This window comes from Nannospalax galili, unplaced genomic scaffold (assembly GCF_000622305.1).
Source record: "Nannospalax galili isolate Female #2095 unplaced genomic scaffold, S.galili_v1.0 scaffold18, whole genome shotgun sequence".
NCBI classification, from domain to species: domain Eukaryota; kingdom Metazoa; phylum Chordata; class Mammalia; order Rodentia; family Spalacidae; genus Nannospalax; species Nannospalax galili.
The window spans coordinates 12,277,887-12,302,380 of record NW_008346548.1 but is presented as its reverse complement, the minus strand read 5'-3'; the positions used below and the strand labels follow the sequence as shown (position 1 = coordinate 12,302,380).

The 24,494-nt window shown below is 43.4% G+C and overlaps 1 protein-coding gene and 1 pseudogene across 1 annotated transcript in view; both read left to right on the top strand.

The window, feature by feature from the left end:
* Positions 1–24,494, top strand: part of Muc13 (mucin 13, cell surface associated) — a 74,856-nt gene that overhangs the window by 34,341 nt on the left and 16,021 nt on the right. The window contains exons 2-6 of the mRNA XM_029568212.1: positions 10,329–10,769; positions 14,266–14,379; positions 16,205–16,311; positions 21,371–21,423; positions 23,828–23,994. Coding sequence (XP_029424072.1) covers positions 10,329–10,769; positions 14,266–14,379; positions 16,205–16,311; positions 21,371–21,423; positions 23,828–23,994 — 882 coding nt within the window. The remainder of the gene's footprint in view (positions 1–10,328; positions 10,770–14,265; positions 14,380–16,204; positions 16,312–21,370; positions 21,424–23,827; positions 23,995–24,494) is intronic.
* Positions 21,652–23,296, top strand: LOC103742010 (annotated as a pseudogene).

Sequence of the window (24,494 nt, the reverse complement as noted above, 5' to 3'; positions counted from 1 at the left end):
AAGGAGTCCTTGCCTTTTCTATGGAACCCGGGACTACTGAGGAAAGACCACCAGACTCAATTCAGATCGAGATAAAAGATTTTATTCAAGCTAGCTTGGACTGCAGCCACCGCATCGGATTAGAGTGCTGCAGTGGGGAAGGAGAGGAAAAGGGGACCTTTTAAAGCTAAAAAAACGCAAAAAGGAATGTTGACAAGGTGGTCCCCAAATAGTAGGGTAGAGGGTGATCTCAGTCTACATGTCAAGGTGCCCTAAAATAGCAAAACAAGCAAGTTACAGAAGCCAAAATCAGCAGTTAGTCATATCATAATAATTTTGTTTTCTATATGTCTAGAAAGCAAATGGCCGTGGCAGCATTCTCCTGGAAGGTAAGGGGGAAAGGGATCAGAGTTTCTTAAAAACAATCCTTGAGCTAGAAATACACTATGGCTAAGCTTCTAAGATGGCTACTTTATCCAAAATGGAGTCGGTTTGGTCAGTACAAGAGAAAAATTTCTGTGCATCCAGTTATTTCACCTTGATAGAGACTGTAGGTATTTTTCTTTGTTTTTGAGATGGAGCCTCATGCAGCCTAGGCTGGTCTTCATAGCTGAAGATGACTTTGCTCCTCCTGCTTCCACCTCCCCAGTGCCAGGATTATAGGTATGTGTCAACATGCTTGATTTTATTTGGTGCTGGGAATAGAACCCAAGGTTTCATGCACAGTGGGCTTGTACTGTACCAACTGATTTAGATCAGTGGGTATTGAGCTACATCCCCAGAGGGAGCGAGAGAGGGAGGGAGGGAGAGAGAGAGAGAGAGAGAGAGAGAGAGAGAGAGAGAGAGAGAGAGAGAGAGGAGAGAGAGAGAGAATGCTAGATTAATATGCACATCCTGTTCCCCTTCATAGCCAATAGAATCATTGCTGAAGTCACTCCTGAAGAATAGTTGTTGTGACCGGCCAATTATGGTTAAGCCTAGCTCTTATTAGCTAATTCTGAGACAAAGGCACCTATACATAAATTCTATGGGCAGATGAAACCTATGCTCTTGGCTTATAGTTAAATATTCAGAATATAGAAAAGTTGTGCTAATAATTGTCACCTCTTTTTCCTATTCAGGTTTTGAATCATGTGACAAGACAAAAAAAATGACACATAAAGGTAGAATATCATTTTTATTTAGTAGTTTGTTTTGAGCTGATTCTGGTGGTGCACACCTATAATTGCAGCACTCAGGAACCTGAGGCAGAAGGAGTGTCATGTGTTCAAGACCAGCCTGGGGTTCCCAGTAAAAACAAAACACCACCACCAACAACAAATACCACAAGGAAAGTTTGGGGAGATGGCTCAGTATGTAAAGCACTTGCCCCAGAACCTATGTAAAAACCATGTGGGCATAGCAGCCACCTGCAATCCCAGCACTGGGAGGGAAAGACAGGGGCCCCCCAGGACACACTGGCTACCTAGACTTACAGGGATTGGCAAACTCTGAGTTCAGTGAGAGACCCTGCCTCAATAAATGAAGTGGAGAGTGATCCAGGAAGACAACTGATGTCAACCTCAGATCACTACACACTGGCACATGCACATATTCACCCTCCTCCTCCTCTTCCTCCTCCTCCTCCTCCTCCTCTTTCACCGCTTCTCCTCCTCTTTCCCCATCCTCCTCCTCCTCTTCCTCCTCTTTCTTCTTTTGACACAAGGTCTCACTATGTAGGTCAGGCTGGCCTCAGGCTCATGATACTTGGCCAGGGCTTCCCAGTACCTTACCTTTCCAGGTACCATAGTGCTGAACCAGTTTCTCACCCCACAGGAAAAATGCAGGATATGAGGTTGAGTTTACTCCTCTGAAATAACTCACCACAGCTCACTTAGGGTAAAATGAATAGATATACCATGAAGTGGTGAGCCTGGCAGGATGTGCAGTTCCTCCATGTGGGAGAACAAACAACAGGAAGAAGCATTTACCCTGGTGAGGGGCTCTATAATCCCACAATGTTGAAGTCTGGTGTGTGTCCAGAACAGCCATAAGAGTGACCACTGTTCACACTTTCAGGACTGCCTGACCTCCTTCTTTCCTTTTTCCCTTTCTTCTTCCTTCCTCCCTCTTTCCCTCCCTCCCTTCCTTCTTCCTTCTTTCTTTTTAAAATTCTTTGATTTATTTATTTTTATTTAATGTGTATGGGTGTTTTATCTGCATGTATGTTAAGTGTGCCACATGCATGCAATGCCCTCAGAGGCCAGAAGAGGGAGTCAGATCCCCTGGAACTGGAGTCTCTGATGACTGGGAACCAAACCCAGGTCCTCTGCAAGAGCAGCTAACGCTCTTCAAATTGCATAGCCATCTCTCTAGCTTTTTCTTTTTCTTTTCTTTTTTTTTAAGATTTACTTCATTTTCAGCTGGATATGGTGGCACATGCCTTTTAGTCCCAGCACTTGGGAAGCAGAGGCAGGGGGATCTTTGTAAGTTCAAGGCCTGCCTGCTCTACGTAGCGAGTTTCAGGCCAGCTGGGGCTACAGGGAAACCCTGTCTCAAAAAAGAAAAAGAAAAAAGAAGGAGGAAAGAATTTAAATGAGAAAAAAAAATGGAGAAAATGAATGAAAAAAAGGCCTTTGTTTAAATTCTGGTGCCAAGACATTCAAGCTGAGAATAATGGTCACAACACGGTGGGCCTTTGATGTTAGTGGATATCAGATGCCACAGGTCATCTTCAGACACTCAAGAGTGCCTCTGTCCCTGTGTATATGTGTGTTGGGGGCTCCAGACTTCTTCTCTGCTGACTGGTTTCTTTCACATACTAATTTTTAGCCTTTATAAAAGGTCTTCTGTACCTCAGTCTCCACTCTACTCTCCTGCCTCACCTTGATGTATAAAAATATTTTAGGGACAGGTGTGGTGGTGCACGTCTTTAACCCCAGCACTGCGGAGGCAGAGGCAGGTGGATCTCTGTGAGTTCACGCCAGCCTGGTCTATAAAGTGAGTTCCAGGCCAGCTGGGGCTACAGGGAGACCCTGTCTCAAAAAAACCAAAAAAAAAAATTTTTTTTAAGGGCTGGAGAGATGGCTCAACAGTTAAAAACACTTCCAGAGGACCCAAGTTTGGTTCCCAACACCTACCTCAGTTGACTTATAACCAATTGTAACTCTAGCTCCAAGAGATCTGACACCCTCTTCTGGCCTCTACAGGCACCTGCATGCACTCACACACATACATATAAATATTTTTAATTTATTTTTAAAATTTATTTTATATGTCTGAGTGTATTATTTGCATATATGTAAATGAACCCATGTCATGCAATGCCCACAGAGGTCAGAAGAGGGTGTCTGATTCCCTGGAACTGGAGTTATGGACAACTGTTGGTTGCCATGTGGTGCTGGAAACTGAACCCAGGTTCTCTGCAAGAGCAGCCAGTGTTCTTAACTGATGAACCATTTCTCCAGCTCCCCTTTTTTTTTTTGAGAAAGTGTTTCTCCCTGTAGCCCCAGTTAGCCTGGAACTTGATATGTAGACCAGGCTGGCCTCAGTCTCACGGAGATCTACCTGTCTCTGCCTCCTGAGTGCTGGGATTAAAGGTGTGCACCACAATGCCCAGTCCAATATTTATTTATCTATTATTTATTTAATTTTTATTTTATGTGTATGAGTGTTTTGCCTACATGTATGTAAGTACACCATGTGTGTGCATTGCCTGTGGAGGCCCAAAGACGGTGTCAGAACCCCTGGAACTGGAGTTACAGATGTTGTTAGCTGCCATGTGAGTACTGAGAGCTGAACCTAGGTCCTCTGCAAGAACAACCAGTGCGCCTAACCACTAAGCCATCTCTCCAGCCCCATCATCATGCTCTTGAATGAAGACTTTTGGGACAATAAGGAGCTGTTGGGAAATAATTTTTTTAATTGAGGACAGAGTTAGGATTCAGGTTAAAATTCGTGAGGAGTTATTGGTACATATTCCTCTGACTGAGGCTGGACCTTAAGAAGAGAAGACTGGATTAAGAAAACCCTAATCTGGGGGCTGGAGAGATGACTCAGTGGTTGAGTACTGGCTGCCCTTCCAGAGGACCTGGGTACTGGTTCCCAGCACCCACATGGTTCCTAACAACCACCTGTAACTCCAGTTCCAGGGGAATCTGACACTCTCTTCTAGCTTCCATAGGCATTGCACAGTATGGGTGCACTTACATACATGCAGACAAAACACTGATACACATAAAATTAAAATAAATAAAAACTTTTTTAAAAAGAAAAGAAAACCCTAATCTGGTGACAGAACTGGTTCCTGAAATACAGTAGGAGGTCAGGGGCTGTGAACAAAGGGCTGAGGAAGATTCTGGGTGGCATGCACAGGTGAACAACAGGAGTGCTGATCAAGGGGCCGGCTTCGGTCTTTCCCTCTTCTATCCCTGACTTGTCACCCACCAGCCTTCAGTGAAGTGTTTGAATGCTATGGTCTGATGTGCCCAGCATCTGGGAGTATTCTGGAATCTCACTTCTGATTTCCTGTCTTTGTGTCTTTACTGAATGAACTCAGACATGTGTAGTGCAGAAACCAGGTGGAATTTATTACTGTGAGTCACCCTCAGGGAGAAGAGTGGACAATAGTGACCACAGAGTCTTTTGCCATTGGACACACTCTTGAGGGGTGAGAGTGGGTGATGACTGAAAGGACCATTATACCTACCCACATGCTGAGGTAGGCTTTATTCTCTTTTTCCAAAGTCTTTAGAACAAATAGTTTTTCTGAGTGTCGATTTCTTGTCCAAGTGATTGACAGGCCCGTTTGGATTAAATCTTAAGTGCAGGGACAATATCAGGTCTTTGTTTTCTACAAGACCATGTCTCTCTCTACCCAGGGCAAGAGATACAACTCACAACAGAGCACATTGAAAAGAATTAATAAACCAAGGGTTGGAAAGATGGCTCAGCGGTTAAGAGCACTGACTGCTCTTGCAGAGGACTCAGGTTCAGTTCTCAGCACCTACCTGGTAGCTACAAACTGTCCTTGACTCCAGTTTCAGGGGAATCCGAAGCCCTCTTCTGATCTCCGTGGCATTGCACAACATGGGTGCATTCACATACATGCAGGAAATACACTCATACACGTAAAATAAAAATAATAAATAAAAAATATATATAGAAGAATTAATAAACCTATAAACACAGATGCTTTGCCAGGAGGAAATAGCTTTCTCTTAACAGGCCTCAGCAAAGCCTGGCTACCTCCACTGTGCTTTCTCTCTCTCTCTCTCTCTCTCTCTCTCTCTCTCTTTTGGAGACAGGGTCTCCCTGTAGCCCCAGCTGGCCTGGAACTCACCATGTAGACGAAGGCTGACCTTGAACTCACAAAGGTCCGCCTGTCTCTGCCTCCCAAGTGCTGGGACTAAAGGCGTATACCACCATGCCTGGCATTCTTTCTTTCTTTTTTATAATCAGAAAGGAGTTAACTATATATTTTCGTGATACAACTTTTTTTATTTTTGTGAGAAGGGCATTGAACTTCTGATCCTATGTACTGGGATTATAGTCATGTGCCGGATTCTATTCACATGCCTAGTTTATGGGGTGTTGCAGATGGAACGCAGGGTTTTGTGCAGGCTAAGCAAGCACTCTACCAACTGAGCCACATCCACATCCCTTCCTTTCATGTGATACATTAAATATTAAGGAAAGGCAGCTGTGATGTCTTCTCCCTCTTTACTTCTCTTTCTTTCTTATTTTTATTATTTTTATGTCTATGAGTGTTATGTCTGCATGTGTGTAAGAGCACCCGTGTTATACAGTACCCACAGAGGACAGAAGAGGGCATCAGATCCCCTAAAACTGGAGTTATGGACAATTGTTAGCCACCATGTGGGTGCTGAGATTCAAGCCCATGTCTTCTACAAGAGCAGCCAGTGCTCTAAACCAGAGCCATCTCTCCAGGCCCTTCTTTTCTTTTTTAATGCTTTGCTATATTTTATGTGTGTGTGTGTTTTGCCTGCATGGATATAAATGCACCATGTGTGAGCAGTGTCCATAGAGGCCAGAAGAGGGCGTTGGAGCCCCTGAAACTGTTGTTAGCTGTCATGTGGGTTCTGGGAACCAAACCTGGGTCCTCCATAAGAGCAGCCAGTGCTCTTAACTGCTGAGCCATCTCTCCAGTCCCTCCTCTTCCTCTTTTCACATAGTATTTCAAATTCTAAGGAGGGGCAATTGTGATACTTTCCCATTATTTAAATTAGAATGTTACCAGGGACACAGCAAGTGGAGGCCAAAGCTATTATGAAAAAGGGGGTCCATCCTCAACCATCAAGCCTGCTCCAAAGACTAGGGGTCTGCATTCAGGTAAAAAGACATGTTAGAGTATGGAAGCTTGGAGATGTGGTTACAAAGTTTCTAGAAGTGACCAGCAAGAAGGCCCAAACTGATGGTCCACAGCAAAAACTGACAAAGCCTCAAACAGTTTGGGGAAAGACAGAGATTCTCAGAACTATATGTAGAGGAAACTGAATTCTTTACAATCTTTACAATCAAAGGGGATGAGGGCTGACAAGATGGATCAGAGGGTCAAGGTGCTTGCTGCCAAATCTGATGGCCTGAATTCAATCCCTGAACGCACATAGTAGAAGGGTCAAGAATTGACCCTACAAGTTGTTGTCTGATATCCACAAGCATGTTGTGGCCCAGACATACAGACACACACAGTCTCTCTCTCTCTCTCTCTCTCTCTCTCTCTCTCTCTCTCTCTCTCACACACACACACACACACACACACAAATAAATAGTAATTTTAAAATAGTTTTAATTAAAAGGGAGTGGGAGTTGAGACAAGCATGTGAGTCTAGATGACTGAGTTTTAAAGGAACAGTATGATCTCTAAAAAGGTGATAGTTCAGCCACATCAGGATATGAAGAGATTAATCAAAGTCTCCCACCACCAATCTTGCAAGGATTTCAAAATAGAATTTGGAATTCTTGACTCAGACCCTGAGTCAAGAAAATCTTATAAACCGAGTTCACCTCTTCTGTCCCTGAAACTGGAAGCAATCTACGGTATATAACTAGACCCTAACAACTGATTGCCTTTAGCTGGATTGACGTCAGTTAATGACTGGACTTTGGACTTACAGACAGTTAAAACTCAAGGCAGTTAAAGAGGGGACCCATTTCCTCCTTGGATTACCTGGGCAGCGCAGCTAAAATGAAAGCCTTCCTGCCTCTCTCCCTTCTCGGTCTCCTTTTGGTAAACTTGGGTAAGAAACACTTTTAACTTAAAATCTTCCTATCAGGTTTGTGGTTTTTGAAACAGAAGAATCAGGCTTACGCACCTGCCAATTCGTACAGCTTTGGGTGGTCTCAATGTGGGGACCATATTATAAATAAAATTTCCTGTCTAACTTAGCCCATCTGTGATGGCGAAGACAGCAGTGGCAAAAGGGACCTATGTACTAACTTTGGGGTTCAGCAAAGCAGAGGTTTGTTTGAAGCTAGATAAGGACAACCCAATAGGTTCCAAGTACCTTCTGGTTGCAAACTGGATCTGTGCTTGTGTTCATCAAGTCAACTCCAGGAAAAAGCCTTACTTTAACCAATGCACTTGAATTTGAGGCCACTTGACCAAACAGAGCAATTGCAGTGTGGGTTAGACTTCACAAGTTTCCTGTTCTAGGTTGGGAAGGGTATTTGGGTGTGAAAGAGTGAAAAGTTGGTCTGTGTGTGTGTGAGAGGTGAGAGTTCCTAGAATCGAGATCTAGAAGCCTGGTGCAGAAAGGAAGAGGCATTTGCCACAGTGAAAAGGGAAAGACAAACCGAGTTCAGTCTAGAGGATGGGGATGAGGGACATCAAAATTTGGGTTGTTTCATTTTGGTTTCAGACAGTATCTCATGTAGCTCAGGCTAACCTTGGGCTCTATATATACAGCAAAGAATGACTTTGAACTCCTGATCTTCTTACCATTGCCTCCAGAGTGCTAAGATTATAGGCAAACAATAGCATGCAGGGCAAGACTTTTTTTTAAGACAGGCTCTCACAATGTAGACCAGGCTGGCCTTGAACTCACAAAAATTCACCTCCTTCGCCTCCTAAGTGCTGGGATTAAAGGCATGTACTACCATGCCAGCCAAGCTTTGATTTTTTTAAAAAATTACATTATTACATTTATTTGTGTGTGTGTGTGTGTGTGTGTGTGTGTGTGTGCATGTTTGTGTCAAAGGACAACTTGTAGGACTCGGTTTTCTCCTTCCACCCTGTAAGTCCCTGGAATTGAACTTGGGTCTGTCTTCAGCCTTGGTACCAAGCACCTTTACCTGCTGAGTCATTTCTCTGGCCTGAAATTTGATTGTTTTGAGAGATGGTTTCAAGCTCTTGATGGGGGTAGGTTGGAAAAACTATCCTAATAAAAGGCTGGCTTTACTAGATCTGCCCAGTCAACCCTGGGGCAGGTTCTATAGCTAAGTCTACTGGTCTCAGTAAAGGCACCACAGAGAAGGTTTGCCTTCTTTAAAACATAAGAAAAGGGAATGAGGGCTAGAGAGATGGTTCAGCAGTTAAGAGCACTGGCTGCCCTTGCAGAGGACCCAGGTTCAGTTCCCAGCACCCACATGGTGGTTAACAACCATCCATAACTCCAGTTCCAGGGCAACCGCTGATTCACTGTACCTTTACTGTTCCAAGTGCCCTGGGGGTTTGGTCTGAGAGCTGTGGTTAGAAAAAAGACTATTTATTTATCATATTCTCTAAAAGGTCAATGTATCTAGAATTATTTGTAGAGAAATGCCCTAGAAAAATCCCTGGTCCTAGAACTCAAAAAGATTGTGAGTTTGAGGCCAGCTTGAGCTACATAGCACGGCCCATCTCAGAGAACCAAGAAGGAAACAAAATTGGAAGAACTTTACTAAATATTTAGTGAAGTGTTTTTACATAATTATTCTTTAAACTTCACCATCTAAAATTCCCCTTTTCTGCCCCACAATCTATCAACAGAGAAAACTGCCCCACCATGGAAAACTGGGGCCGTTCCTTAAAAATGTAGGAAGCTGCAAAGACTCTGCTTCCTGGAGGTGGCAGTGCCACCTTGCGGTGTTTTCAATAGTCTTTACCAGAACTCTGAGAACTGGGAAATACAAATTGTCAGTTTCCCAGCAACACATAAAAATTATGTTATTCCTTGGTACACATCTCTCTCTCCTTTTTTTTTTTTTTTTTTTTGATACAGGATCTCCCCTAGCCCAGTCTAGCCTCAAACTTGACATATAGTAAAGGATGACCTTGAAGTTTTGATCCTCCATCTCCTAAGTGCTGGGATGACAGGCATGTACCACCACACTGGATTTTTTGATGCTTATCTTAGTTTTTTTGTATTTGTTTTCTTGAGACAGAGCTTCATGTAGCCCAGGCTGGCCTCCACAGGCATGCACTACCACTCCTGGCTTGGTATTATTATCAATAAATGATAATTATCACAGAACTCTGCCATCTGATACTCTTCAACTACCACTAAAGCTACATTAAATGCTTGTCATATTTTTCAATAACATTTTCTGGTTATGGCTGTTTAATTATATTTTTGTGTTTAGAAGTAGTCATGTGTTCCCACTTTAAAGTTTTATTTATTTTTTAAAAATATTTTATTATTTTTATTTTGTGAGCTCAGCATACTTATTTTATTTTATGTGTCTGCGTGTATTGCCTGCATGTAGGTAAGTGCACCGGTGTCATGCAGTGCTCACGGAGGAGGAAGAGGCTGTCGGATCCCCTGGAACTGGAGTTACGGATGTGTTAGCTGCTGTGTGGGTGCTGGGATTCAAACCTGGGTCTTCTGCAAGAACAGCCAGTGTTCTTAACCGCTGAGCCATCTCTCCAGCCTCTAAAATCTTATTTATTATTTATTATGTGTTTGAATGTTTTGCTGCATGTAGTAAGTGCATTCATGCATGCAATACCTGCAGAGCTCAGAAGGAAGTGTTGGAGCCCCAGAACTGGGGTTAAGACAATCGTTAGCCGCTCTGTGGGTGCTGAGAACAGAAGCTAAGTCCTTTGGAAGAGCAGCCAGCACGCTTAACCTCTGAGCCATCTCTCCAGCACCATGTATTTCCACTTTTAACATAATTCTATTCATTTATCCAGAAAAGAAAAAGTTGAAAGTTGGACATGGTGGCACATGCCTTTAATCCCACCGCTTGAAAGGCAGAGGCGGACGGATCTCTGTGAGTTTGTGACTAGCCCGATCTATATAGTGAGTTCCAGACCAGCTGGGGCTAGAGGGAGACCCTGCCCCCCCCCAAAAAAATAATAAGTTGAGTACTAATTAGTACGAACAATGATCGCCATTATTAACCAATGCGCCGTCTTTGATTACCAACAGTTTCTGTCGGAACTAGTGAGAGTTCAAGCACTGTAGAGGCTACAACCCAAACCTCAACCAGCAAAGCTACTTCGTCTGAGTCCTCTGTGACATCTAGTGCTGCTAGTTCTTCGTCTGAGTCCTCTGTGACAACTGGTGCTGCTGGTTCTTCGTCTGAGTCCTCTGTGACATCTAGTGCTGCTGGTTCTTCGTCTGAGTCCTCCGTGACATCTAGTGCTGCTGGTTCTTCGTCTGAGTCCTCTGTGACAACTGGTGCTGCTGGTTCTTCGTCTGAGTCCTCTGTGACATCTAGTGCTGCTGGTTCTTCGTCTGAGTCCTCCGTGACAACTGGTGCTGCTGGTTCTTCGTCTGAGTCCTCTGTGACAGCTGATGATACTACCACACCTACTTCTTCCCCTGTGCCTGAGGCCACAACACAGACCAATACTTCACCGAGTCCAGGTAGTACAACTGATTCTTCCTGGTTACTGAACCTACTTCTGTAAGCATAGCAACCAGTCCCAATTAAACATCCTCAGAAAATAGTCTCTTAGGGACGACTACTTCAGTATATACCCCAGCAGGGATTACCACAATCACCCCTTCTTCACCAGAGACCAACCCAAGCACTGGCACCACATGTAAGAGTGATCCCTGAAAGTCTCCTCACTAGGGTGCAGGGCCCTGTGGGACATGGTATGTCTGTGTGTTCTGGTGAAGAAGAGAAATGGGTACAAAGAGACTCAATGTTTCTTTAGATATGAGTAGTGGACTTAAATTCTGAGCCATAAAGTTTAGTCATGATGGAAGAGACTCTAAACAGGTACTTGGTTACATTCTGTTATAAAATGTTTCATGAATTCAGCCTTTATGAAAGCTACCACAGGAGATTTGGAAATAGCTTCAGTTTCTCTGAAAAGGCCAGGTCTGGATAAACACTGGCTCTCCAGCCACACTGGTCCTTAAGTCACCTCTACCCTGCAGTTAGTCAAGGTGGTGACTGAACAGTTTGGAAACTGAGCCATGCCTTTTCATGAGAGTTTGTCAGCTAAGAAGCCAAACAGTGGCATTCCTCAGTTAGTCCTTGTGTAACCAGGGCCAAAGCACAATTTTGAGGGTTTGGGTAAGAGATAGTAATTGGCCTAATGCTGATGTTACTTAAGTAGAAACCACTTGACTCATTTCCCCAAACTCTATATAGAATAAGCATGAGCAAACTTTATCAGTAAAAGACAAATAGTTAATATTTTAGGTTTTGTGGATGACATAGGCTCTCTATTATAACTGTTAAACTCTGTCATTTTAACACAAAAGCAACCCTATCGTTGTACAAATGAATAAACTTGGCTGTATTCCAATAAAACTTCATTTACAGAATAGAGGGTTTATTAGATACAGCTAATGAACCATAATCTACTCTAGAAGACTCCTCAAACTTCAGAGTTTGAAGAAGCTAGCTATGCCATATCATTCTCAGATGGGGAAACTGAGGCTCAGAGCAAGCGGTAACTCAAAAGAGTAAATTTGTATCTCTCTACACTTCTGACCACTTTGGGTGTTCTTTGATACACCTAAGGAATGGGTGAACTCAGCCTGGCTTTAAAATGCTGTTCCCCAATCTTTTATGTTTAGAAGGTTCGTAGCCACAGTCACTCATCAAAGTGAGCTTCCCCGGGGCACTTACGGTTCCTCGCATTCTCTGAGCACGGCTGTGCTGTGTGCAGGCTCACTGAGGGCTAGTGAATGACCCATGCTTCTCTCTTGGTTTCACTGTACTCACTTGACACTTTGTCATTAAGGTATGACAACCATGGCTACCCAAATTCCCTTCTAGCTGTAACATCCAGAGACTTAATCGGTCTTCCATCTGTCAACTTTGGAGTTTGTCCTTCCTTGCTGGAGAGGAGGTACTTCATAAGTTACTGTCTGGTGTTTCCAGAAAGGGACTTCGCTCTCTTTCTTTGTTAAGATTTTCCAGATCATCCTTGCTATGGAGGCTGAAGCTTTATTAAAAAGCCCTTTAGTTTACTTTACTTAGAATACTGGTTCTTTCAGGTGTGATGGTGCCTGAAATTCCAACACTGGGACCAGCCTGGGCTACATGAGATCCTGGGATCTCATGGGATATATATATACATGTTCATGGGCTAACAAGATTGCTCAGCTAGAAAAGCTGCTTGAGCTTGGCTCCTGGGACCCACACAGCAAAAGGAGAGTGCCAACTCCCACTAGTTGTCCTCTAATCTCCACAGGTACACTGGAGCACATGAGTACCCACAAGTGCACACACGCATGCACACACACATCAAACTACACAAGCATGCATGCACACTAAATAAATAAATTAATAAATAAATAAATGTAATAAAAATTTTAAATCCAATAAAATAAAAATAAATTAAGCCCATTATTGTGGCAAGTGAGGTTCAAGCAGGACAGAAGTCTATGCAGTTAAAACTAAATCTCCTTTCTTCCCTAAACCCCCAGGCCTTCAAAAACCCCAGAAACAAGCTCTGTGGCCAATTTCTTGTGTCTCCCTCTAGAGACAACCTATGCAAATACAAGCATGTGTATGAAAGTATGATCTACACATTGTACCTTATAAATGGTGCTTTGAAAAACCAACAGTTTCTACCTATAAGTTTATACGGCTCTCAATCCTGCTCTGAGGGTTGTGAAACCTATAAGGTACTTTGAGCCCAGAACTGTTTTTTCTGATAGAGATGAAGAAAATGACTAACCAGGGGCTGAAGATGTAGCTCAGTGGCAGAGCATTTGCCTAGCTTGTTTGAGACCTGGTGTTCAATCCCCAGTACTGAAGAAGAAAGGATGGAAGGAAAGAAGGAAGGGAGGGAGGAAGGGTGGGAGAGAGGAAGGGAGAGAAACGCTAAGGCAAAAGAAAGGAAGGCCAGACAAGGTCACGGGTGTGGAAGCCATTGCAATATTCGCTTCATCCTGAGTCCTCCCCTCAGAACCAGGGATTCAGTGTCTCCTTGTGACTCATTTTTGAAAGTTCACTGTTATCTACAGCCTTACTACCCTGAATGCACCTGATCTAAAAGCTAAGCAGGGTTGGGCCTGGTTAGTGCTTGGATGAGAGGAAGTTCACTGAGCTAAGCTGTACTCTCTCCTGGACTGTTTCCTTCAGAATACACCATCTAGTTTCTTTTGGGAGATTCTTGCTGTTCTTCCCTATAAGATGATTGCTACACCATCCTTTAATAATATACGTTATGCTGGGCATGGTGGCACAGGCCTTTAATCCCAGCACTTGGGAGTCAGAGGCAGGTGGATCTCTGTGAGTTCAAGGCCAGCCTGGACTACATAGTGAGTTCCAGGTCATCTGGGACTACAGGGAAACCCTGTCTCCAAAAAAAAAAGATAAATAAATAAAAATATACTTTATTTTTAAAGGTTTTGGGGGATGCTGGAGAGATGACTCAGTGGTTAAGAGCACTGACTCTCTTGCAGAGGACCCGGGTTCGATTCCCAGCACCCACATAGTGGCTATGAACCGTCCTTAACTCCAGTACTAGGGGACTCCAACGCCGTCTTCTGACCTCCATGGCATTGCACAACACAGGTGCACTCACATTCATGCAGGCAATACACTCATACACATAAAATAAAAATAATAAACAAAATATTGAAAAAAAAGGTTTGGGGAGCCCTGCTTAGTGGTAGAGAAGTAGGCACTGAAGTCATGGAGGTTAAAAGTTCTTGATTCCTTAGAATTAGAAAGCTGCGGCCTTCTTGCTTTTTCTCAAGCAGAGCTACACCAATCTTGCAAACACTTGAAGCACATAGTGTTTCCAGCCCTTCTAAGAGGTGTGCTGTGGAGTCACACAAATAGGGAATGGCACATGCCCACGAGGGAGGCAGGAAGTATGAATGCTAGTCTCGAGGTGTTACTCGCTGAATTTCTGTGGATTTCTAATGTCTTCCTACTCCATCTAAGGTCCTTGCAAAAATGGCTCCTGTGGAGACACGGCTTCCTGTGTTATGCTGTATGACGAACATTTCTGCCTGTGTGTAGAAGGCTATTACTATCACCCTAACAAGTGTGAGAGAGGTAAGTTACAAGGGATAACCGTGACAGAGTTCTGTATCTCACACCTAATGCAAAATGATAGCAAAAGAAGAGAGAAGACAATTAGGAGACAATGAAGGCCTGGAAAGAGCCTCCCACCTTTGTCAGACAGTCCTGGGGGAGTGGGGACAGAGCAAGGCGTAGTTGCATGCTAGGCTGAAGGTCTGGGGTGAGTGTAACTCTTCCCTCCACTGTTCAGGGAGCGTGTAACAGATACAAAACCAGAGCAAGTCGTGTCCAAGTCCCTAAAAACAATTAGATGACTGCAAAGAACTTGCTCGTGGTGTGCTGTTGCAATAGTGGGACACTGAGGCCTGGGACCCTGGTCTGAGGCTGCAGAGCCCTCCAGCTCCAGATGTGGACTTGGATGCACTTCAGCACATGCTTGGTTAGATCACCTGGTGCTATGAAGATCAAAAGTCTGCCTGACTATCTAAATATACAGTGCCTTTTCTGTTTCATGAATGAGAGATAAGTCTCGCTAGAGCAGACCAAGTGTATAGGAAGCAAATGCATTGTGTCTCCCATAGTAGTTAGGGCTATGCCCCCACAAACCCCCAAAATTCATATTTTAACCCTAATAATCTAATCTCTAGGGATCTACTCTATGTATTGATCCCCCCACAAAGTCCTTCCATTTTAAATAGTTATAAATGTTAAGTTCAAGAACAACAGAATAGGGCTGGGGCACATGCCTTAAATCCAAGCAGAGGCAGGCAGATATCTGTGAGTTCAAAGCCAGCCTAGTTTATATACAGAGTTGCAGGCCAGCCAGGGATATATATATAGTGAGACCCTGTCTAAAAAAACAAAAATAACCCCCCCACCACCACCAGAAAACCAAAATAGGGAACTGGAGAGATGGCTCAGTGATTAAGAGTGCACACTGCTCTTACAGAGGACCTGAGTTTATTTCCTAGAACCCACATTGGGTGGCTCACAACTGCCTATAACTTTAGCTCCAAAGAATCTAAAGCCCTCTTCTGGCTTCTGTGGACACGTGTAGCATTCACTCACACAAACATACACATGAATCAAAATAATAGAAAAAAACTTTTTTTTTCTTTTGGTCTTTTTGAGATAGGGTCTCCCTGTAACCCCAGCTGTCCTGGAACTCACTATGTAGACCAGGCTGGCCTTGAACTCACAGAGATCTGCTTGCCTCTGCCTCCCGAGTGCTGGGATTAAAGGCGTGTGCCACGAAAAAAAAACCTTTTTTTTAAAAAAAGAACAATGAAATGATATCAGCAAAGGGGACATGAATTCCACAGAACATTATGCTGCCTTTTTTAAAAAAAATGAAAGTTATGGGGGCTGGAGAGATGGCTCAGCAGTTAAGAGCATTGACTGCTCTTATAGAGGACCCAGGTTTGGTTCCCAGCACCCATAGGACAGCCACTTGTAGCTCCCATCTCAGGGGATCCAGTGCCCTCTTCTGGCCGCCTTGGGCATTGAATGCATGTGGTGCTCTTTAGTACATGCAGGCAAAATAAGCATACACATAAAAAAATTCATTTTTTAAAATGTTAAATGATAGTTATGAAAACTAAGAAATGATTTATAAAAGTAGTTATTTAATAATTTAAGAAGCGATAGATGTTATAAAGATAGATGGCATAAATATCAATGGGGAAGAAAGAGCTGGAAGGTGTACATCCAAAATGGATGTGGTTGTACTAGTTTAGGTAGAATTCCAAGGACCTAGACTTCTCATAATATCATCTTATAATGCTGAAGTTTAAAAATTAATTTCTACTTTAAAATGAAATTGAGATAACCCTGTTCTTAAAGTTTGCTTGGCTTTCAGGAAAGACATTCCCTGGAGAGATTGCAACAAAGGTATCTGAGACATCTGACTTGGAAGACACAAGCTCTTTGGCCTATCAGACATTATATAAGGACCTTAAGGGCTTTGTAAGTACTTTCCCACTTTCCGTAAAGTATCTCCCTTCTCACAGGAACCTGCAGTGTGTGAGACTGATCTTTGTGTGTGTACACGGGCACAGTTGTGTGCACTATTGACATCATGAAATGCACCTCTCCTGGTGGTAGCCAGCTCTGGAAGCTCTTGAGACTGCTAAGCCTCTCCGTGGTCCACCTGAGCCAGAGTGCCTGACATAACTCTCCTGTGCCTTGGGAAGTTGCTTAAGGCATGCCATGCCCCTTGTTATAAAAGCTATTAGTATGATTTTAAATGCGCAAGAAAAATAATAGTTTTTTTTTAAATAAATGACTTCAGCTGGACGTGGTGGCACACGTCTTTAATCCCAGCACTTGGGAGGCAGAGGCAGGCAGATCTTTGTGAGTTCGAGGCCAGCCTGGTCTACATAGTGAGTTCCAGGACAGCTGGGGCTACAGGGAGACCCTGTCTCAAAAAGACAAAAAATAAAAAATAAATTAAAAAATGACTTCAGAGTAGACTGGAGATATAGCTCAGTGGTATAGTACTTGTCTAGCATGAGAAAGATCTGAGGTTTAATCCATAGCATAGCAAATTCATTAATAATTAAATTAATTGGACTGGAGAGGTGACTTGGCAGTTAAGAGCACCAGCTGCTCTTCAAGAGGACCTAGGCTCAGTTCCCAGCACCCACATAGTTGTTGATAACTGTCTGTAGCTCCAGTTCCAAGGGATCTGACATCCTCTTCTTGCCTCTATAGCAATGTCATGCACATGGAACACTTAAATACATGTAGGTAAAGCACTCATACACATAAAATAAAAAACAATAATAAAAGAGATACTAGTTGCTGTTGTTTTGGTTTTAGGGTTTTTTTTAATATCTTGGAGAGGAAGGAACTACATCTGAATTTGCAACTTTTACATTTTTTTAATCCATTGTCAGAAACATTGAAATGAACAATAATTTCATTTTATTTAGATTCTTGAAAGGGATGTTGGCAGGAGGGAGTGTGAGTGTTGAAAGTCATTCTGAAACTACAGGTGTTGAACCTGGAGAACTCAAATAGCCTCTAGCCAGCGTTTCTCCAAATCAATATAGGCACCTGAGCCCAGCCAGGACTGGGTGTTCCTGGGGAGCCAGGGAGACAGTGAAGCATTCTTGAAGTTTCAAAGAGGTTTTATGCTTCTTTGGTTTAAACTGGGGTTCTGTGAGTCTTATTTGTTTTATTTTCTTTGTTTTGGGGTTTGTTTGTTTGTTTGTTTGTTTGTTTGAGACAGGCTACACTATGTAGCCCTGGCTGGCTGGAACTCTCTATGTAGACCAGGCTGGCTTCAAACTCACAGAGATCCACCTGCTTCTGCCTCCCAAGTGCTAGGATTAAAAGTGTACACCACTGTACCCAGCTAGTGTATTTAAAATTTTTATTTATCAGTGTGTATGTATGTATATGTGTGTACATGTGTGAGCATGCCATAGTGCATGTGTGAGCATGCCATGGTGCACAGGCATAGGTCAGAGGACAACTGTAGTTAATTCTTGTTCTACCTTGTTGAGGTCCCCCTTGCTTCTGCCATGCTGTGTACCCCAGGATAGGTGGCACTGGAGCTTCTGGAAGACTATCCTGTTTCTGCCTCAAAGTGCTGGAATTACAGCTGCATACCAACGCATCTGGCTTTTTACGTGGATTCCAGGGATGGAACATAGGTTGTCAGGCTTGCACAGCAAGTACTTTTACTCATTAAGCCACCTCATCAGCCCTTTTTGGTGTTTGGAGGCAGGCTCTCACCCTGCAGCTCACATTGGCCTCAAAAAAACAAACAAAAATACAAAAAAAATATGGCAGTTTGCTGGGATTACAGACATAAACCATGATGTCTGAGTTTACCAACATTTTAATCCAAACGTGATATTCTAGTACCCTTTACATCCCTGGAGTGTAGTTAGGAAAACAGAGACAATCTGCCTTCTCAGCAGACTTCATGGGCCAGTCCTAACTCAAACCATGAGAAGTCTTCAAGGGTCTGTTTTCTTTTCCAGTTCGATCCAATTGGACACTCTGTAAAATGAATTCAGGATTCTCTTTTGAGCATTGCGCCTTAGTTTAATGTTTCTAATTCTGCAAACAAGCTGGATTGTGATACAGGCCTATGATCCCAGCTACTTGGGAGGCTGAGGCAAGAAGGTCACATGTTCAAGGCTTGCCTGCACTACAGAGTGAGCTCAAAGTTAGGCTGGTCAACATATTGAGATCCTGTGTCAAAAAATTTTTAGAAATGGCTGACCTGGGGATGTGGTTCAGTGGTAGAACACTTGCCTAGCATGCATGGGGCCCTGAGCTCAATCCCTAGAATCACAAAATTAATTAATTAATTAATTAGAATAAAAGGGCTTGATAGTAGACCATTTGCCTACTCTGTATGAGGCCTCAGGGTCAGTCCTCAGGATTTCAAATATAATAATTTTTATAATTATAATAATCATTCTGCTTGTTATAGACATATGAGGACCCAAGTTCAGTTCCCCAGAACCCATGTAAAAAGCTGAATGTGGTAGCATACATCTGGGGGGGGTGAAGACAGGAGCATCACTGAGGCCTGCTAGTCAACACGTCTAGCTCAATGTCTTGTTGAGCTTCAGGCTGGACAAGTGGGGCTGGAGCGATGGCTCAGTGGTTAAGAGCACTGGCTGCTCTTGCAGAGAATGACTAAGGAAGACACCTAACATTGACCTCTGACCTCCACATGCATATGCACACTGCACACACGCATGTACACAAAAGCACATGTACATAAACACACAATAATAACAATTCAATAAACAGCCCTATTGTAAATATTCTATTATTGTGCCCATTTTATGGATAAGGCAATCAAGGATCAAGAAAGATGAGGGGTTGGGTATGGTGGCACACTATTTTAATCCCAACACTTGGGAAGCAAAAACAGACAAATCTCTGTGAGTTCAAGGCCAACCTGAGCTACATAATGAGTTCCAGGCTAGTTAGAGCTATACAGTGAGACCCTGTCTCAAAAAAAGAAAAGAAAAGATGAGTGATTGACTGAAGGTAGCTCAGGTGATTGGCACTTCAATTCAGCCCTGCTTGACCACAGAGCTGCTCCTCCCCTCTCTGCTGGCTCTATTGTGTGAGAGAACCAGTCCTGTTCATCTAGAGAGCTCCTATCATCCTGCCCAGCCTTGTAGACCCGCAGATTTTCAGATGTACCCTCAAAGGGTGATCCAGAAGAAAAGAGCAGGAAATGCTTTCTTTTATATCAGATGCCCATTTCTCAAGCTTGTTTTCAGGATTAAGGGAACTGTACAACAATGGTCAGCAGTGAGTTGAAAGAGACTTTTGAAGTCACCCAGAAAATGTGTTCCTATATGTAGTCCTTAGGCTCTAGTGGGCTATAGAAATATCAGCCGTTGTTAATATTTAAAAGTATGGTCAAACATGGTGTTGTGTCCTGGTTAGCTCCAGTTGTCAACTTGACACATGTTGGAGGAGGGACCCTCAAATGAGGAATTTCCTCTATCAGAGTGGCCTGTGGCCATGTCTGTGAGGTATGTTCTTGATTGTTGAGTGCTGTGGGTAGTTCCACCTAGGCAGGTAGCTCTGTGTTGTATAAGAAAGCAGGCTGAGCACAGACCAAAGAAGTGAGCTAGTTCAGTAAGCAGCATTTTTCCCTGATCTCTGCTCAGCTTCTGTCTCCAGGTTCCTACCCTGAGTTCCTGTCCTGGCTTCTCTCAATGGTAAACTGTGGTCAAATTATACTGGATAGCTTTAGTGTTGACTTGACACACCTGGGTTGAGGGAGCCTCAATTGGGGAAGTGCCTCCACAGGACTGGCCTGTGGCCATGTCTGTGGGGCATCTTCTTGATTGTGTGGTGATGTGGGAAAACCCAGCCCACTGTGGGTGGTGCCACCCCTGGGCAGGTGGGCCTGTGTTGCATAAAAAAGCAGGCTGAGCAGGGGGCAGGGAGCAAGTCAGTAAGCATCGATCCTCTATGGCCTGTGCTCCAGCTCCTGCCTCCAGGTTCTTGCCCTGAGTTTCTACCTTGGGCTCCCTGATGAACAGTGACCTGGGAGATGTAAGACAAATAAACCCTTTCCTCCCCAAGTTGGTAGTGGTCAGAGTGTTTTGTCACAGCAATGGAGAAACAAGCTAGAACAGGATGTATAAACCAAATAAATCCTTTTCTCCCCAAGTTAGTTTTGGTCAGAGTGTTTTATCACAGCAATCGAAAGCCAACTAAAACATGGTGCATGGCTGTAATCTAGCACTTAGAAAGATCAGGAGTTCATGGCCAGCCTTAGCTGCATAGTGAGTCTGAGTCCAGACTGGATGACATAAGACCCTGTTTCAAACGTGTGTGTGTGTGTGTGTGTGTGTGTGTGTGTGTGTGTGTGTATGTTAAAGGACAAGGATGTAACTCAGTTGGTAGAGTGTTTGCCTAGCATGTATGATATCTTGGGTTCAATCTCCGGCAATGCATAAACTAGGCATGGTGCTGCACACCTGTAATCCCAGTACTTTGGAGGTAGAGACAGAAGGATCAGAAGTTCAAGGTCATCCTTGGCTACATAGTAAGCTTGAAGCTTGCCTGGACTGCATAAGACTTGGTCAGAAAGAAAGAAAAGAAAGAAAGAGAGAGAGAGAGAGAGAGAGAAGGAAGGAAGGAAGGAAGGAAGGAAGGAAGGAAGGAAGGAAGGAAAAAAAAAAAAAGCTGGAGTGCCAGTAAGAAGGCACTTGTCACCAGTCTGATGACCTGAGTTCCATCCCCAGGACCCACATGGTTGAAGGAAAGAAAGAATTCCAACAAGCTGTTCTCTGACTTTCACATGTATGCTGTGGCACACACTAAATAAATGAGAGACTGGGCATGATGGCACACACCTTTAATCCCAGAACTCCAAAGGCAGAGGCAGGCAGATCTCTGTGAGTTCAAGGGCATAGTGAGACCCTGTCTCAAAACTAATAAACAAAGATAAAGAACTATATTTTACCACCTGGAGTATTGCCTTTAAAATCCTTTTTAACACTGTTATTAAATCTGTTCTCCTCCGCAGTTTGAACATGCATTTAACCAAGATTATAAACAGACTGTAATTCTTAAAACAAGGTGAGTTTGCTCTGGGCCAGTGGAGAACTTTGGTGGCCAAGTATCTTTGCCTCACTTTTGGTCTTCTCTTGAGCTCCCCATGATATAGGCCATCTTGTGTCAAGTACAAGTCAAGAAGAGGTGGCCATGGGCTTGGGAGGTGACTCAGTTGGTAAAGTGTTTGCCATGTAATCATGAGGACCTGGGTCTGGATCCCCAGGACCCATGTAAAGCCCCCCACTCAACAGCATGTGTTTGTCATCCCAGTGCTTGGGAGTGGAGACTGGATCCCTGGACTCATTGGTCAGTCAACCTAGCCAAATTGGTGAGTTCTAGGTTCAGTGAGAGACTCTGTCTCATATGGTAGACACTCCCCACCCTTGTAGCACTGCTACAACTGAAGGTATGTATGGAGCCTCAGTTCTCTGTTCTGCAGAATAGAGTATGTTAAAGTCAAGGATGAGGCCCACTTTAAGAGATACCAAGCAACATTTAGGTGATAAGAAATGCTTATCAGGTGACCCAGGACAAAAATAAGTACAGCACACTCAAATACGGGGTGATGGGTCACGTAGCTGACAGAGACATCATCTGTCAGATTGCTCATGCCATACGCAAGGGGATATGACAGTCTGGCACATGAACTACCAAGGTACAGTGTGAAAGCAGCAGCCTACTCTATAGGCTTCTCAATAGGTTTGGCGTGGACAAAATCTCTGAGGGCCAAGTGGAGGTGACTGGTGAGGAACATGATATGAAAAGCACTGGTGGTCAGCCAGGGAAATTAACCTGCTATTTGGAGGCTGATCTTGCCAGAACTACAACTAGAATTTAGGGTCCAGAAGGGAGCTGAGGATAGAGGTTTGCCTATAGTACCTAACAACTCCCTGGTTATGATTCTGAAAGCAAAAAGTTCAGTGCAGAAGTACATCGGAAGCACATCATGGGTCAGAATGTTGCAGGTTGTCTGAGGGAAGATAAAAATGCTTTTAAGAATGCTCTCAGGGACTGGAGAGAGGGCTCAGCAGTTAAGAGCACTAGCTGCTCTTACAGAGGACCCTGATTTGGTTCTCAGCACCTACATGGTGGCTAACAACCGGTTATCCGTAATTCCAGTTCCAGTGGATCTGATGCCCTCTTCTGGCTTCCATGGGCATTGCATGCACATGGTTCCCTTATATACATACAGGCAAAACACTCATACACAAAATTTTTTTAATGTTAAAGTTCTGTCAGTGTAGTGGTACATTCCTTTAGTCTCAGCACTCAGGAGGCAGAAGCAGGTGGATTTCTATGAGATTGAGGTCAACCTTGTCTACATAGTGAGTTCCAGGCCAGCTGAGGCTACAGGGAGACCCTGTGTCAATCTGCCTCCCTGAAAAAAAAAAAAACAAAACAGTCAGGGCAGCACGATGGCTCAGTAAGTAAAGACACTTACTGCCAAATCCAATAACTTGAATTTAATCCTCAGACTTACATGATGGAAAGAGAGAATAAACTCCAGCAAACTGTCCTCTGACCGCCACATGTGTGCTGTGGTACTTATGTGCCTACGCACCTTCACACACATATACACACACTATTACATGTTTTTTAAAAGAAGCAGTGCTCTTAGGATATAAAGAACAGCATAACTCCAGACATAATGGGGGAGGTATGTAAGAACATTCATGCCATTATATAGGAGCATCTGGTCTATGAGAAGGAGTCAAATAGAGAAGTTAAGAAGAGAGGTAACCTTCCCAAAATGTCCCTTGCCCAGAAGAAAAATTGGGTAGCTCAAAAGAAGCTTCTTCAGAATTCAGAAATGGACTGCAGAGAACAAAAGCAATGCTTTATGAAGATTTATTTCAAAAAGACAATAAACTTATTGACCAAGCAGCTACAAAAATAAATAAATAATTGAATTAAATAATAGATAAATAAATGAGGCAAGTGATTGACATCAGGTGTCAATCTCTGGCCTCTGCATGCATGCATGCATGCATGCATGCATGCACATGAGCGAGGTGGCCAGTCAGAGCACTACAGAGGAACTGTATGTATCAGTTTTGCCCCTAATGCCACACCAACCCTGGCCAGAATGGGCAGTGTGTTCTGGGGATGGAGAGATGTTGACTGCTCAGCATCTTATGCACATGGTCCAGGACATCATCTGGATCAATTTGGTAGGATCCCTTGGCTATAAATCACAAATCCCTGAATATTGCAAGTATCCTCCAACAAGATATTGTTTTCACCAAAGATTTCCTCTGAACATACGTCAAATAGAAATCACCAGGCTAGAAGTTTGATATATTATTGCCCTGGGCCTAAGACAGTAGGTTGGGACTAGAGTTCAAGTAATTTGGGTGTCAGGGAGTTTCAAATACTGTTTGTTGACCTTAGTTTGATTCATTCATTGACAGAATTATTTTGTTTTCAGCATGTCCTCTTCTCTGTCAGCAAGATCGGCAATGCGTGCTAGTGAAAAGACGGTTTATGTGTCAGTAGTAAATATTTTTGTACAAAATACAACTCTAACTGAGGAGAATGTATCTTCTACCATAAAAGAGGCAGTTAGAAGAAATGAAAACATGGAAGAATATATTAGTAAGTACTAAATAATCTTACTTAAAGTTTGCCTAAACAATTCCTTTCTGTTATATGTGGGAAGGGAACAAGAACTATGTAAGAAAATTGATTGCTGTCTCCAAATTTACATTTTCAGGATTTTGTTTTATTTTTAATTATGGGTATGTGCACATAAATGCAGGTGCCCAAGGAGGCCAGAGGTGTCTGATCCCCTTGGAGTTGGAGTTATAGGCAGTTATAAGTCACCTAACATGGGTGCTGGGAATCAATCTCAGATCTTCCACAAAAGTAGAGCTGCTGAGCCATCTCTTTAGTCCCAAGATCTTATTTTATTCTTAATTATGTGTATACATGTACATGTCTCTGTATGGTTATGTGCTTGTGAGTACAAGTGTCCATGGAAGCCAGAGATGTCAGATCTCTTAGGGCTAAAATTACAGGTGGTTGTGAACTGTCCAGTGTGAGTGCTGGGAACCAAACTCCAGTCTTCTGCAAACAAGCTGCTTATCCACTGGGCC